This window comes from Schistocerca piceifrons, chromosome 2 (genome assembly GCF_021461385.2).
Source record: "Schistocerca piceifrons isolate TAMUIC-IGC-003096 chromosome 2, iqSchPice1.1, whole genome shotgun sequence".
Lineage (NCBI taxonomy): Eukaryota > Metazoa > Arthropoda > Insecta > Orthoptera > Acrididae > Schistocerca > Schistocerca piceifrons.
In genome coordinates, this window is record NC_060139.1 from 333,347,623 (window position 1) to 333,364,999 (window position 17,377).

Sequence of the window (17,377 nt, forward strand, 5' to 3'; positions counted from 1 at the left end):
ACAATAAAATTCTAGAGCAAATACACACCACTAAAAGTGCTACTCAAGTACTAGTGATCCTTGCTAGCCATATCCCAGAAACACTAAAACTTACTCACACAACACACATTGATGAAGCTGTCGAAGCACTTGTTACCACGCTCAAGGTACAATGGTTGACACCATTCCAGCCCTCACATGACACCACCATCCAACGGCCTGGTACCAGGAAGTTCTGGGCCTTATCAACATGAGAAATCATGTTAGAAGACACTGGCAGTGAATCAGGCACCCGTTGTATAAACTGCAAGTAAACAGACCGGAGGGAATTACATGGGAGGGGATATAAACGTTTTGAAACTCAGTAGGACGAGAAACTTACTGAGCTGGATATCACACGACCAAGTGTCTGGAATCAAGCTCGACGCTTCGAGCGACTGTATACCAACACTAAGAGGGCCCGATGGACCTGCCTACTCAGCAGAGAAGAAGGCAGAACTAATGGCCAGAACACTAGCAGTATCTTTCACACTTAATCTTTCACAATAGAAAGAGACCAGGATGTTACACAACTTGTAGACCAGCCAACTTGTCATGAAATCTGACCACGTACAGCACGTCACCAACAAAGCACATGTGAGGCCCTTCTTGACCCTTATTAAGACACTGATAACACCTGCAGCTCCAGTCTAAGGTTATGCAGCTCCAACACATCTGTGCACCATGCAGGTAATACACAAAGTATTATGAATTCCAAACAATGCTGCAAGATAAACATGCAGTGTGGACTTAAATAATAAATTTCACCTCAAGGCTCTCGTGGAGCTATTAAAAAAAAAAAAAAACTAGCATATGACTGTACAAGAACTCGAACAGACCTTTCATCTTGGATCTGAACTATGATCATGACCACAGGTGGAAGCACAATAATCCAAAAACTCTTTTCCTTAGGGATAATTGACCAACTAAGGTAGGCTTAAACTAAGCACACAAAATCAACAAACCACTTTATCACAGTAAATATGACTGGCATTGCCACCTGTACTTGGGCAATCTACAAACCAACAAAAACAAGGAAGCTTAACACATGAAATGCAAACCCGCTCCCTAAACTACACAATGAGGACCCGATTTTATAATCAGACTGACCTCTCTGCTGATGTTTTTAGCATGTTACAGATACACTGATGCTACAGCTTGCCTGCGAGATATCACCAGTGCCCTGATAAAATGGCTCTGAGCACTATGGGACTCAACATTTTAGGTCATAAGTCCCCTAGAACTTAGAACTACTTAAACCTAACTAACCTAAGGACATCACACACACCCATGCCTGAGGCAGGATTCGAACCTGCGACTGCAGTAGTCCCGCGGTTCCGGACTGCAGCGCCAGAACTGCTAGACCACCGCGGCCGGCCAGTGCCCTGATACAACATTTCCTAACACCCATGCATGAACTGTCGCTAGTAGCACAAATCTGCCAGTAGTAGCTCTATTACCCGTCCCAACTGCCACAAATGTTTTCTTTCCATGGCGCTTGCTGTGTCACTTACTTCACTCTCCTCTTAAAAGCACTACCCTTCAGTCACCTTGTTGTCCACTGTCTCTTTGATGGGACTATATTAGTGTGTGATCACACCCACATGCACAAACATCACAGTCCCACATCTTGTGACTCCTCGATTGGCACACTAACAATTTTCACATTGATGTCAGAAGAGCTTCCTGTGCTGGTCACCATGCAGGCATGGAGGGACTCCACTTAAAATTACCAGTGAGTCTATACCTTTATTGTTAATGCAAAATGCTGCTTTCATACCATCATGAATATGCCAAATTCCTTCATTCTTTTGATTCCAGCAATCCTCCTCCTGTTCATTATCTTTGAACTCAAACTCACTATTTTTAGGTATGTTCATGGCTCGCTTACAGCAGTCAGCAGTTATGAACATGCTGATACTTATGAAGAGTATACCTGAAGAGATGCACTTCACCATCTAATTTCCTTGAGACAGAAAAGCTTCTGTCCATGAAACAGCACAGTTTTAGAAAATGTGACTCATGTGAAACTCAGCTTGCCTAGGAGGGTACAAGGTGATTTAGACAAAATTTCTAGTAGGTGCAATGAACAGCAGCTTGTTCTAAATGTAGAAAAATGTAAGTTAATGCAGATGAGTAGGAGAAACAAACCCATGATGTGCGAATACAGCATTATCGGTGTGCTGCTTGAGAGAGTTACGTCCATTAAGTATCTAGGCATAATATTGCAAAGTGATATGAAGTGGAACAAGCATATAAGAATTGTAGTAGAGAAGGCGAATGGTCAACTCTGGTTTATTGGGAGAATTTTAAGAACATATCACGATGGTAGGCAATGAAAATGTTTTGAGAACATTGCAAACTTAAGAAATTCAGTAATTTTATACCATACAAGTTGCACTCACCAGCAGTTTACTCATTTACAAAGAGGAAAATCACAATTGTAGAATTCCATTATGTTAAACTTTACAGGAAAAAGCATAAACAGTTTCTTAAAAAAAGTGACACAGATAATGTTGCTATGTACTTAACTATATAGTAGAGGCCTCGTTATTGACAAAGTAGAGAAATTCATGCACTTTCAAATCTCTCTTTGATATGGAGTCATGAGGTTTTTACAGTCAGATGAAGTTATGAGGATTTCATTGTCTACCATCGGTAAGGCACTAGGACAAGCCATTCTTGAGTACTGCTCACGTGTTTGGGATTTGCACCAGGCTGACTAAAGGAAGATATAAAAACAGTTCAGAGGCTGGTAGGTTTGAACAACATGCAAATATTATGAAGGTACTTCGGGAACTGAAATGGGAATCCCTGGAGGGATGGCATCTTTTCGAGGAACACCACTGAGAAAATTTAGAGAATGAACATTTGAAGTTGACTGCAGAATGATTCTATGTTGCCAATGTACATTTCACGTAAGGAGCATGTAGAAAAGGTAAGAGAAACTATGGCTCATATAGAGGCATATAGGCAGTCATTTTTCCTCGCTCTATTTGCAAGTGGAACAGGAAAGGATATGACTAGCAGCAGTACAGAGTACCATCCACTGCGAAAACCATACATTGGCTTACGGAACACATATGTAGATGTACCTTAATTATGTGTGAAAATCTTTATAACTTCATATTTTCTTGCTGGTATAAAACACAAATCAGATCATGGATTAGATACTAATTTGGTTAGATCAAAAATGATGATAACCAACTGGGCAGTAGATATTCAGCTTACATGATGTTTTGAGAACATTGCAAACTTAAGAAATTCAGCAATTTTACATTATACAAGTTGCACTCACCAGCAGTTTACTCAATTACAAAGAAGAAAATCACAATTGTAGAATTACAAATCACGTTTGTCAAAAGCTACAAAAACAAGACGGAACTTCGGTAGCTTTCAGATGAGTCCTTTCTCAGAGCTACACAGAACGTGTGGTATTGTGTGCACAACACAAATTATAAATAACACTGCACTCAGTAGTGTCAGCTAGGACCGTCAGGAACTGTTTGCTGGACTCTGAGGTACAAGCAACCACGCTTCACCTTTCAATTCATCATTGTGCAACCTGCCTCAAATGATGTAGCAAAATCTGCAGATTGAGGGGCGACTGTTGTAAAGCTGCGGTTAGTGATGACAGTCTTGAAGTGAAAGATGGTGTTTATTGAGTGACACATTGACCACGTGAGCAGCAACTGCCAGTGTGTATCTGGTGACAACATACAGCACCACCTCCAGGCATCACTGGATTATTTCTCATGTCACGCAACTATTGTGCAACTCGGTCATTTGTCGAAGAAGACCAGCATATCATCGTCCCATCCATTTTTTTTCTTCTGTTTGTATGATGGTGGAGGAAAGCTCTGGGTCTGCTGCACAAACTACTCACACAACCCAGGTTGTTATGAGCTCCCAGATATCTTCTACATTGAATGTGTGTGGCACTAGATCAGACGGTATCTGGCCCAGTCTGCATAATTGGCTGCATCCATTGACTATTTGTACAAAGTGAAAATATGAAGGAACAATACCTCTCAATATGAGACTTGGCATATCTATCAGCATTTCTACAGATGATGTGGACTTCATATGGTTAGATAAGACACTGAAATTGTTGTTTAAGATAGTCTTCCTTTAGGTGTATGACCTGCATTTACAGTTGTGTATAGGGTTCTACCTGTATAATGCATGGATAAAAGTTCATTCAGGTCAGACCATTGTTTGAGTGTGTTCAATTTGGCACTCTAGGATTATTAAAGAGTCGGTTCTTGCTAGGTTCCATGTGATTAGAAAAGGGGACGTAGATCACATGGAGATAAACAGAATAAGTTTCATAACCCTAGTGGAAGCCACAAAACTAAGTACAAAAGTGTGAAAATACTTCTCTACTGAATGTTAGCTGTTCAGGTATTCAAGGAAGGTGCATTTTATCTTTCTTTTACTTATATGCTGAATTGCATAGTAGTTTGTATTAAGGATTTACTTCTTTCTTTCATTTCTTTGTCCTCTACCATTCGTGTACTGTCTACTCAGAATCCTATTATGTACTTTATAACTCAATGTTCATAGTGACCTTCCCTCTCCCTCGTGTCTTGCTCCCAACTTATGAACCACAAATGAAATTTCAATGTTTTTAGCCTCTCATCCTTCTTACAGTAAAATCCCACTCTTATTTATCAGTAAATGTGTGCCTTCTGTATTGTTAAATTTTGTGTGTTCCCCACTCTCACATTATGAAACAGACATCCTTTAGTACTGGTTCAACTTTGAAAAATGGTGAGGGAAATTGGTAACATTGTAGCAGATAGAGACACTGACCTGTGACACTGACTTATTGGTTAAAAAGCAATAACAGTTAGTAATGGTGGCAATTAATGTGTCATTCAACAATGATTTACTGTGGTTTAGTAGTTCCAATTCTGGACACTAACATAAGAAAATTTAATTAGTACATGTAAGTTGTTGGTCCTGGAAGTCCCAGAAACAGTATCTGACATGAGCAAGTGCCATGAATTGGAGTGACTTGGTCACAGGTGCTCGGGTCTCATTTCGAGGCTGTTGAGGTAATCGCTTATGAGGATATTTTTAGCAAAATGTTGTATTGCTTTCAGCTATGGACCCACATTACATGAAAGTAGCTTATGAGAGTGTTAAGTTGGTTGGCTTCGATGATGATGTGCTTAACTTTTCTCCTGCAAAAATAAAGTCGCCTGAATAATCTCATTGCCTTCTCTAGTTTCGCAATGTAAATGTTGTCCAACCAGAGTAAATGTGAGCAAGGGTCAAAGATCTCTGTCTGAAACAGACAGTACTGACACCAATGGAATCTTGAATTTAGTTTGATGGTATATGATACTCAATATGGAAGTCAAGCGTAAAATGGCTTTTAAAAGAATCATGAATGGAAATTCATTTGAAGTTGGTGGATGTTTATAAGAAGTCTGCTGCTGCATTTCCAGAAAAATAGATGGCAGAGAGTGAATGTGGCTACACTTTGCTTGAAGTTCCATCAGTACAAAATAAGATACTTAACAGCAGGTTGAATAAAAGTGTGTGAAACAGTTGAAAATACAGGCATACAAAATGAAACAGTATAGCACACTTTACTTGAAGAATTAAACAGAAGAAAGCAAAGAATGTGTCACATTAGATGAATGTTTACCATAACCCAATATGCATGCACACAAAGTTATTGTGGCAATGGGAAGATTTGAAATAAAAATTATTTGGAACAACACCCGTATTCATTTTTCACCCTCTGACTACTGTAGATAAGTATTTTGCAGAACTTTCAAAATAATACTCCACAGAAGAAATTTAGCTACAAAAGTGTGTTGGACATCGTGCATTGCGACAAAAGGGGATTATGTAGCAAAATAGTGCACAAAATGCCTGGCAAAGAACTTTTCACTGTCCCTACATATGTTTCACTGGGTGCATATTTCATTTGAACTCTGTGAATTCACAATCAATGAAAAAACATGGATGCCATGACATTACATCAAACCAATATGTACTTATGTTGGACATTGAGCAACAATTTTCAAGGTATTTAGATGTCCTTCTGAAACTAGTCATTGCCTCCTCAAGAATCAATCTTCTGCAATGATGATTCTGTTTCCCATATTATAGTAGCTATCTTCACTGGTGTACTCGTGATGTTTTTGTTGTTTACATTGCAAGATTTGGTTGGGACCAATTTCACAAGTGCCATTTCTTGTCGGTATGTGCAATGAACATCCCCGAGATGATAACCCTCTTAACTCTCTATTGTAATGTGCAGTACGGAGCAAGAACAGTAAACTCTCTCTGTAAGAAATGACCCAATCTGCAAAATTACTTGCAGATGTTACTCTTGACACCAAGAAAGCAGTTTAAGACATACTTGTCTCTCATACCTTTCAAAGCACCATATAGTATAAAATCAATCATGGACACTGTATGTGCAATAGTTGTCTTAATATATTTACAACATACAACATGGGTTGAGCTCATTTTATTTGTGTGTTCAATAAAATATGGACTTCTCAGCAAGTAACTTCAATTGCTTTCTAGTTTAACGAACAATACGATACATTTATTTTAGTAATCTGTAACCACTGCATTCTGAGCCTAGGGTCGTAAATCTTCAGATGATTCATGGAAGGTATTTACACTGAAAATACGAGACGGCTTCTTGTTAATGCATTGACTGCAACAAGGCCAACGCACGGCCACAGCAGAGCTCCACATCTGATGCTATGGCCCGACCTGCCAGTGAAATGGACGTCACTATGCTTTGCTGGTAGTCAACATATTAAAAGACAAAGAGATGACACATGACTATTTGATTATACCAAACAGCCCTTTTAAGTGGAATGGTACATCCTTTCCAACCAATCTTGTAGAATCAGTGCTGTTCATAGGCAACAGTTTAATGTAACTGCAGAAAATTGAGCCCAAGCACTGAACTTGGTGGCAAATACATTGCTTTTTCTCAAAGAAAACTTCCACAGAGGGTAAATACAAATATACATAATTTCAACCATTTACAAATCTTTTGACAGGGTCAGGCTTTACACAAATAGCAAGTCATTCATTTTCTATTTCATTCATTATTACTGGAGGCACACTTCTCAGAATGAAAATGAAACATCACACAATTTATAACTCCATAAATATAAAAGTTTATTTACAGTTTTATAAAAATAAATGTCTTAACATACAACAAAGGAACACACACACACACACACACACACACACACACACACACACACACACACACACACACACACACACACACACACACACACACGTTACGCATTTGTTTTGTGCACACGAGATCATCCAGACGCAAATGCACATCACAACTATATTACAACACTGAAATTAAATACTTAGAACCAAGCAACTACAAAACCATTCAGTCTAATAAGGAACAATGTTGAGAAGTTAAGCATCTCTCTGCTGCAGAGCTGCTTTTTACACCTGAGTATGTATCTGTTGTCCACATCACATTTATTTAACAAACAGACATTACCAACATATGTGCAAATTTAAACCTGCTCCTGAAGTTAACACTTAGATCTTGCAGCAAGGAGTTTTTTCTCTAGGTGTCTACCCCTGTCTCAAATAACAGCATTATTTCCTGACTGGCCACAATGCATCACTTAATAATGGTAACTTTACCATGCAAAAAATAAGTAAAGAATGATCTCTATGATGCCCGCTCCATGGTGTGAGACTTTAACTGCAACAGGTATTGGACATTAAGTACAGCCCAGAGTTTTTGTCTGCTCTCCAAAATCACAAAAAACCATTCTGCATCTCACTCATTACATCAAGGCAGCTTTGAATTACAATTCATTATAAATACTGACATTAGGGACTCTTAAATATGTTTCAAATTGAAGACAGCTGTAGCTGGATACAATGGAATGCATATCTGTGTTTACAGCTAATACAGAAAAAAAACATGCCTTATTAACATTTAGTTTTGACAGTTACAAATGTTCACAGCTTGAGCAGGCTCTCTTCTTAAAAGGCATATTTCAAGGACAACTTATGTCAGAAGAAAATACATGCGCTCTCCCTTTCCAATCCTACTCTCTGTCCAATGATAGTATGTAGCACTTGATCCTGGTATCAGAGTTCAGCACCTTCTGTCACATCCCTCCATTGTAAAAAAGGCCTGACAATTTTAAAATTACAAATTGATAATTTCTGTAGCAGCTATGAATATCAAGCAGCAGCTCGTCTGTCATCAGAACTAGCATAAATCACAAATTTTCAAATCGCAGAACAGCAGCACCATTGTCATTACGATTTAACTATGGTTTTTACATCTCTTGATTTCGACTGAGCATGACGCTGAATACAGGATGTGAAAGTGCCACATGGTATGAACAAGCTTATACTATACACACCAATGCAATAATGTTGGATCTTGAAACAAAATACTTGTACTCAATACCGTGTTCAACTGCAACAAATGAACACTGCATTACATCCATCCAGGGTCAAAGAACGCTTTCCTCAAGCATAAATGCACTTAACTGCAGTTAACACAACAATCACTCCGTAGTTTTGTGTTTCAGTGAAACAACTGATGTTTCACAAATGAGAGGGCATTGTGCACATACACAACTTTACAGCAGAAAAATAATTTAACAACAGCTGACTACTTATATAAATAGTATCAACTTGGTGTTGTTTCATTTTTCTTCTTAGCCTCAGCCATAATGGTGAGGGCTCCACCTTTAATCATGCTCATTGCCAGATCTTCTCCAAGCTTCTCTGCTTCTTCAAGGTCCATATATGAGAGAGATGCTGGTGCCATGCTACAAAACAGTTTTGGCATTCGGTATGGGCATTTGCTGCAATATAAAATTCTTCCATTAGCTGGTGTATTGCTGTGGTATGTTTTACAAGAGCTACACTTATCTTCGATCACAAAACTCAGCTAATGACACACAACAAAACCCGCATTTATACCATTCAAATACAGTAATACTGCCATACATAAAAGGAAAAAAAACTACAACCAATGAAATTTTCCATATTTTCTTTTGTCCATTTTCCTTGAAAGTTCATTAATAGTGCTGAAAACTTTATATTCCACAGCTATTCATTTGATACCTCTAATTATTTCCTGTGCAGGTGCAAGTACCCACCTGGGAGGCTCACCATCATCATCTTCTTCATGATACCGTACGTGGCATACGGCTCCTCTCTTCAAAGTTTGTGAACCATCCAGGCTCCAGACGGCGCCAGTTAATGACAGTGTGGCTCTTGGTGTGCCATCTGTGTAAGAAGATACTACAGCTACAGGAGCGGAGCAACCACCTTCTAATGTACGCAGGAATGCTCGCTCTGAGAGTGCCCTCAGGGCTGTGGCACCATGATGCAATGGTTCCAATAATGAAAGTACCTCAAGGTCATCCTCACGGCACTCCACTGCTAGGGCACCTTGGCCCACAGCGTACATGAGTTCATTTGCATCTAGCATCTGTGGGAGGCAAAGCTAAGTAAGTATATGTGGGAACTACACACACACACACACACACACACACACACACACACACACACACACACACAGAGAGAGAGAGAGAGAGAGAGAGAGAGAGAGAGAGAGAGAGAGAGAGAGAGAGAGAGAGTGTGTACTTAGCAGATCCCTGAAACAATATTTTACCTCACTATATTTAATTATTATTTCAAAAGTAAAAAGTTTTCACTCTACAAGTTTAAGGTTACAACAATATATCAAAACACACTTGAAATGTGTGAATTATACACCACCAAAGTGAAACTAAAAGCTAAATGAAGGTATACCATTTAGGTTTTTGGATTAACTAAACGCTTTACCAAACTGTCATCTTTCAACCTCATCTAGTCCTCGAGCTACACTGCAGATTGATATTTCACCACAGCCAAGTTTTCGTATGCACATTCGTAGGCTTCACTCACTCACAACCAAATTGTCAGCTTCCAACCTAACCTATACCCCAGACAATGCCAAAGATCAGTTTTTCAGCACAACTTACATTCCATCATGGTGTTGTGGACTTTTAATTTGTGTATGTCTATTGGGAGTACTGAATGTTTTGGCTCCTGAAGGTACATACTGGGAAGAAATTCTGCCTCACAGTTTAAAGGAATATATATTTTCGGTCATGTAAGGCAGCCTCCCTTATATCTTCCCCTTTAAAATGACCAACGAGTACACATGATCACAAATAATGTTTCCATTTTACACCATGGGCAAATAAACATTACTGGCTTTTTTAAAATAAATTCAGAGGTTAACTAACACAATAAAGTCATATCTGTTAAGAGGCACATTTCCAAGTCCAAGCTACAAGATGGAGGAACGACAAGATTGCCTTATTTATGGTGTTGTGATGGTCACAATACTGCCGTTCTGAACAGATTAGTGATGTCACTGCTCTCACAATTTTTGTAACATTAGGCATTTGTTTTTCCTAATCATCTGCATTAAATTAAATTTTTCTACATTTAGAGCTACCTGCTATTCAACATACAACCTAGAAATTTTGTGCAAGGCACCTCTTTTCTTCCCACAGCCTCCTTGCCGCTGGTCGTCAATCAACTACACTACATGATACTTCAACTGGGCACCTCCTCGTCATCCTCAAGCTGATGATGCAAGCTCGAAATTTGGCAAGTACCAGTGATCGAAGCTGGCAGATTGTATCACGTTCTCCACTGCTTCAATTTATTTGTGTGCAGTTTACTGACGCACAGTTTGTAAAGCTCACCAGGGGACATGCCTGAACCTGACTGTTTCTCTTCATTACATCCAAGAGTAGCTGTGACCATGGTCATGAAATGACAATTGCATATATTTACATCCATTTATCACTTATGGTTCTGTTGGTAACGCAAATAATTTAATATTAGTCTACTAAAAATACTTGTTATATCTTCCTTACCTCACTGATCCTTTTCTCCCAGTCCATCCTTTTTATACCAGCAGCAGCAAGCACTATGGCATCAAATGTGTCACCTTTGTCAAGTTTTGCCAGTCTTGTATTTAGGTTTCCCCTTATATCTATGACTTTCAAGTGTGGATACTTCCTGTTTAACTGAGCCTTCCGCCTCAATGAGCTAGTCCCTATAAAAATAAAATAAATAATAGGTGTACCAGTATGTGTACACATAATATATTGTTATGTACTCATTAATCAATACAACAGAACATAAGAAACTCTTATCTATATCCTAGTGCCTGCAAGAGAACATACAATAACCAAGAGAGAGACTACACACAGATTCATTAAGAAATGAATCTAATCACAAGATCCTGTAACAATCAACATATAAACTAATAATAATAAAATTGTCTGTCACTGATATCACACCACAAATGTAAATAAAGGTTCAAATAATTCACCAAATCAAATAACTATTGAAAATCATGAGGACATTCTGATGACACAAAGAGAGGAAAATAAACATAATTGAAAGTAAAATAGTGACATCACAACGAATCCAGATTTCCAACACTGTTTCCTATCTCACTCCGATATTGAGAAATTCAACAGAAATCATGCCAAAATCTCTCTACATAATCTGCCTCACTTCCATTGTTCCTTTAAAGATCATTTAAAACTTTATAGGCTCTTACCTATAACGCTTCCTTCTGGCAATGTTGATAACGTCTTATTACTGTGCTTTTCGTGCATAACCACTGCATCCCTCGGATCTTCTCGACTGAAAAAAAAAATTGGAAGTATTATAAAATGTAATCTTGGCATAATTATTAGAATGATGATCTTGTAAGATGCATTGAGACATACCTTAAGACCGCACCTATACACATTCCATATGGCAGCGTTGTTGGAAGATCTTTCAAAGAGTGAACAACAAAATCTACCAATTCATCCGCTAAAGCTGTTTCTAACTCCTTCGTAAATAAACTTTTTTCTCCTATTTTTGTTAAAGGTTTGTCTAATATTTTATCGCCAGTTGTGCTCATAGTGACTGGAAATAATAATGTACATTTTGAATGCCTTCATAATGATGCAACTGCTAAACATATCTTATAAAACCAACTGCAAATATTGATTTGAAACTTATTGTCGATAACATATCAACACAAAAAAATAGTATCTTACTGATTTCGAACTTCTTTTCTGGGTACCTCTCCTTTAGGCACGATACAACATATCTTGTCTGAATGAGGGCCAGCTGGAGGAAAAGAAAAGAAATGTATTAAAACATGTTTGCTGGGCTGTTCATGGTATTTTCTGAATATATATCCACACTTACATAGTAACTTTATAGTAAGCTAAAATACCGCACAGAAATTTAACGAAGCCCATAGGCTCTACGGAGAAATGCTTTCTGTAAGTGATGCTTACTTAGACATTAGGATAGGCAATTCTGCTACAAATGACACGAGTTGCGAAAGGTGTTGGACAAAGAATTTACTGCGATCTTACAATGCGATAGGTGTAACTAGTGAAATTATCAGTGACTCCATGGAAACAAATTCATATATCAGTGATGTAGAGGGACTTCGCACTTTCACCTGAGGTGACTTTTTTTCCTGTTATGAAATAGCACACTGCAGTTTCAATTTAAGGTGACATTGGCGTTGTCGAAGTATTTCTACTTACGCATGGTAGAATAAACGAGGAAATAGAACAGACGTGTATCAAATTATAACCAGGTCGAGGCAACCTCTCACCGTGATTCGATTCCCTTAGAATTTTGAATTGACGCTACATTATCGTCCGGTATTAAACGAAACTAATGTTCCACTCGTTGGCCTTGCTCTGATACTTGATTAGGCCCTAATTAAGGATCTCAGTTCCAGATTTGCTCTCTCACCAGATCATGACACAAGAAACTCGTCCTGCGAGAAAATCAGTTAGTAACGGTTGACATTCCACGTGAAGACTTTCCTCCCTTTTTAGTCTAATGGACATCACTACTGTCATCTGAGGGTGGGGGTGGGGTGGTTGCTAAAAAATCGTGGTCATTCGTTCACAGCGAATCTAGCCCAAAAAAGCAAATCAGTTGCTACGACGGGACGCTTGTTAGTAATGAGTATTAATATAATTGCTAATGGCTACTAGAATACACACTTTAGTCTGGTAACAGTTAAGTTTTGGACACCCTCCGTATTTTTCATACTTCACGTATGTTAATATTTAAACCGCCATTAAAAACTCACCTCACTCTTCCTTGATCCGACACGGATGCAGTTGTCTCCCCTCATTTTGTACTATCTTTTAATGTAGTATATACAGCGGTTTTACTTTCGAAAGCTGCTCTAAACGAAGTAGGTCACACTTCCAGGCGATGTAATCACAACTAAGCACCAGATACACTATCACTAATTTTTATTCACATTCACCTTAAATCCACAATTACTGACACTGCAGTAGATTGTGGAAGCTAATATTATACGATTTGGGATTTCAAGTACGTCCTCATCAGAAAGCCATGGTCATTCATAAACATTTACTGTACACAACCACACTCCAACCACTTCACTCCGCTCCTGTAGTGCTACTGGCGGACACTCACTGTTTCAAGGATATTTACGTCGATCTCACTCCTTATCGATATGTCGTGTCGACGCTGACTTGCTTTGTAGCTTCGGCCCCCTCCATGTTCGGTCCCACAGTACCGAACTCGCACGGAATCACCCGAAGCTGCTCGATAACTGCAGAGCAGCGAGCTCATTGTTACAGAGCACAGACCCAACATCGTCAAATGATGAGGCTTACCTTTGCGCTGAGAAGACGGAAGAGAGAAGACGGCAGTTGAGAAGAAGGGGCATTGTATAAAGTCGGCAAAAACAATTCGTGGAAAAGTTGAAGCATCACTTGCAAAACTTTTATTCTTTATTTATCTGTAACTAATACTTGCAGCTCGCGTCAGATAATCATTTCTGCTCTCCTCGAATACACTGCTGGTACCAATACACTGGTTCAGTCCAATATTACCGGATCTGTTAAAATTGCATATAAACTAGGAAAGGAATACCTACTTGGACTGAAAACTCAGTTGTTCTAAATGGGAGTTTAGTAATATCTCTGTACATTGCGTACCATACAGTAAAACTTTTTTCAGTAATAATCATAATACCAATGTCACTTCATTCGTATTCTAGCTAGAGAATCTAATTAACATATGTATGCAATGCAAACTTGCAACACGTTATTTTATCATCAGCGCTTTAAGTTTGTACACAAATAGGTGATTTGAGCTTGACAAATATTTCTTTTGCTTATTCTACACAAGTTCGTTTTATTCTTATTGACATCGTTACATGGGTATAACTTGCAGTTATACTGTTATTCCTGTTGTTGTTGTCTCTGACATTGAAATAATTTTTTTCAGGTTGTTGGATATTCTTGACGGTCCTCACTTTTCGTCTGATCTTGCAAGATTTCTTCTTGACACAATATCATAATATGAGCGATTTCCCAAGTTATTACAAGAATATCACTTTCTTGTCTGTCAGTTACATTCCAACTATTGTGTACAAAGTCCACAGAATGTTAAGTGTTGCAAACAGAAACATCAAGACTGTTGTAGAAAGAAATCTTTTGCCACCAAATTGTCTTTCGTTTGCAGCAGCCACTGTTCCAGTTTGTAGGAAATAAAAAGTCACGTTCTGATTTGTTAGTTCAGTGATGAAATTAAGCGCAATCATGATATCTTGATAGTTTTTTTGGTGGTCAGGAGGGGGGGGGGGCGTCTGGATGTATTTACTTTTCCAGTATACAGGGTGAAGAAAAATTCCGCAGTTGGAGAGTGGCATGCGATTCGTCTTACAGATTCAAGGTAAAATTTTATCTAGCAAAATCAAAAGGAAAAAATAAAGGCTGTAAGACTGGGATGAACGTCCTGTCGACGTCGAAGTCATTAGAGATGGAGCACTAGCTCGGATTGTTTCAAGGATGGGGAAGGAAATCGGCCGTGTCCTTTCAGGGAAAGGATCCCAGCATTTGCCTGGAGCGATTTAGGGAAATCACAGGAAACCTAAATCTGGATGGCCGGACATGGGTTTGAACCGCCGTCCTCCCGAATACGGGTCCAGTGTGCTAACCACTGCTCCACCTCGCTCAGTCTAGTAAAATCAGATTGGGTGAATTTCGAAAACAGATGTATGAAAACGAGGAGCTGGCAACACTGTCACACTGTGCAGCACATCGGAATGTATAGTGCAATGTGTATCACCCTATTTTACTGTGCTAGCAGTCGTAGCTCACAGAGTAAACTACTTTGACATCAACGATCATTGTTCGAATCCTCTTCAGGTTCCTTTTTATTTTTAGATGTCCATTCCTTAGTTCTCGTCGTTTGTAAGTAGGAAATCATTTTGTCACATGACAGTAGCCTATCACACGACAGTGCGATCCATCAAACTGCATGCATATGTCTACCAGCTGTGAAGTGCACAACCATAACTGCTCCTGTGACGTTCATGTAGGGCAGCTTCACGATAGAGTACACGATAAGTATGTTGATAGGCTTTTGGTGCTGGATGCATCCGATAACAAAGCTACTGCTACTGCTCGTGCGTACGCTGCACGATACTCTCAAAAATCGCGATAAGAATGGTTTTCGTCGCCTGGAGCAATGCCTTCGCGATATCGGTAATCTTAGTCCACAAGTAACAGACAGAGATCGTCCAAGAGCTAGACATACTCCACAAACAAAGGACGCATGTATTGAAACACTTCACCAGTCACCTCGGCGAAGAACCTGTGATAGTCCAAGATAGTTCCAGATACTTCAAAGATCGGTTGCTGAGCCGCGCGGTCTAGGGCGTCTTGCACGGTCCGCCCGGCTGCCCCCGGCGGAGGTTCGAGTCCTTCCTCTGGCTTGGGTGTGTGTGTCGTCCTTAGCATAAATAGTTTAAGTTAGATTAAAATAGTGTGTAACCTCAGGGACCGATGACCTTAGCAGTTTGGTCCGATAAAACCTTACCACAAATTAAAAAAAAAAACCAAGTTGCTGAAGTGTTACACGATGAAGAACAGCATCTATATCATTACACATGAACTCAACACCAGTGGCCAGAAGACTGCAATCGACGAGTACAGTTTCGTGAATGGATTTTGCACCAAGTGGAAGCTAACGAACATTTTATGTAAAACATAATGTGGACTGACGAATCTAGCTTCACTCGTGAAGGTATTTTCGACCTCCACAACAGACATTATTGGTCGGAACACCGCCCACATGTCGCCCATGAACGTGGCTTTCAGGCACGCTTTGGCATAAACCTGTGGGCTGTAATTGTGGGTGGAGTGATTTTGGGCCCTTACCTATTGCCAGACAAGTTGAATGCGCCTCCATATCCTACATTTTTTTGCAATGCTTTGACACATTAGAAAGTGCTCCACTGAGTGTTCAGTGACATCTATAGTTTTAGCATGATGGTGCATTGCCACACTTCGGAATGAATGTGCGTGATAAACATTTAAATGAACAATTTCCAGGGAAATGTACTGGTCGCGGACGTCCAAAGCTCTGGTCTTCTCGTTCTCAGGACTTTAATTCACTAGAATTTTATTTTTGGGAACACTTAAAGGAACAATTTTATAGTACCCAGCCATGGATGTACCAGCCAGTTCAGCAATGGGGATGCAGGTGTGTTGTGTAAGGTCCAGCAAAGTATGATCCAACGAGTGGTGAAGTGTTTGCAAATGCAAGGTGGTTACTTTGAACATCATCTCCAAAGTGAACATTGCTCATACGTTTACATACCGGCTCTGTGAAGATAATCCTGAACTCAAACATACAGAATGGAATTATTTATATGTAGCATAATGTGCAGTCTAGTGTAGCCTACCTATTGTGTTTTTTGTATCTCATAGGTTACAGACGATGTTACTGTATCCACTGCTAATTTCTACTGGCTTTATTTGTGCCATGAACAAAACAAAATCTCAGGTAACTGAAGCCAGCCTTCACTTGCCTGAGATTGCAGTCGCCAGTGTGTGTGTCTATTTTTGACGAAGGCCTTATCGGGCAAAAGCTTTATTTGTGACAGTCTTTTTGTTGTGCCTATCTGCGACTCAGCATCTCCGCTATACGGTGAGTAGCAACTTTCCTTTTCATAATATTGTTACATTCAATCCTGGATTTTCGATTGTTTGAACAAAATGAAGTGGTAGTTTACGCATTTAAGATGTTCGTGCTATGTCTTAATGTTTAAATAAAGGTAACAGCAACAGAAGGAAATACAAAGACACAACATCGTGGAAATGTAAATTGAATACAAATTGATGCTTTAACTGAAAAAAGGATGTTTGGCGCACACACCAATCGAACATCAGCGAGTCTACATATCGTTCCCGCGACATTGATTGCCTCATCTCACTGAGTTTTTAAA

General features: G+C 39.3%; 1 protein-coding gene across 1 annotated transcript; it reads right to left on the reverse strand.

The window, feature by feature from the left end:
• Window positions 1-6,495: 6,495 nt before the first annotated feature.
• On the reverse strand, window positions 6,496-13,554 carry LOC124776825 (porphobilinogen deaminase). The gene is made up of 7 exons (XM_047251980.1): window positions 13,196-13,554; window positions 12,132-12,204; window positions 11,814-11,997; window positions 11,642-11,727; window positions 10,947-11,128; window positions 9,168-9,502; window positions 6,496-8,870 (listed from the first exon to the last, which is right to left on the reverse strand). The coding sequence occupies exons 1-7, from the start codon at window positions 13,238-13,240 to the stop codon at window positions 8,693-8,695; spliced, it is 1,083 nt and encodes a 360-aa protein (XP_047107936.1). The 5' UTR covers window positions 13,241-13,554; the 3' UTR covers window positions 6,496-8,692.
• Between the last annotated feature and the right edge of the window lie 3,823 nt (window positions 13,555-17,377).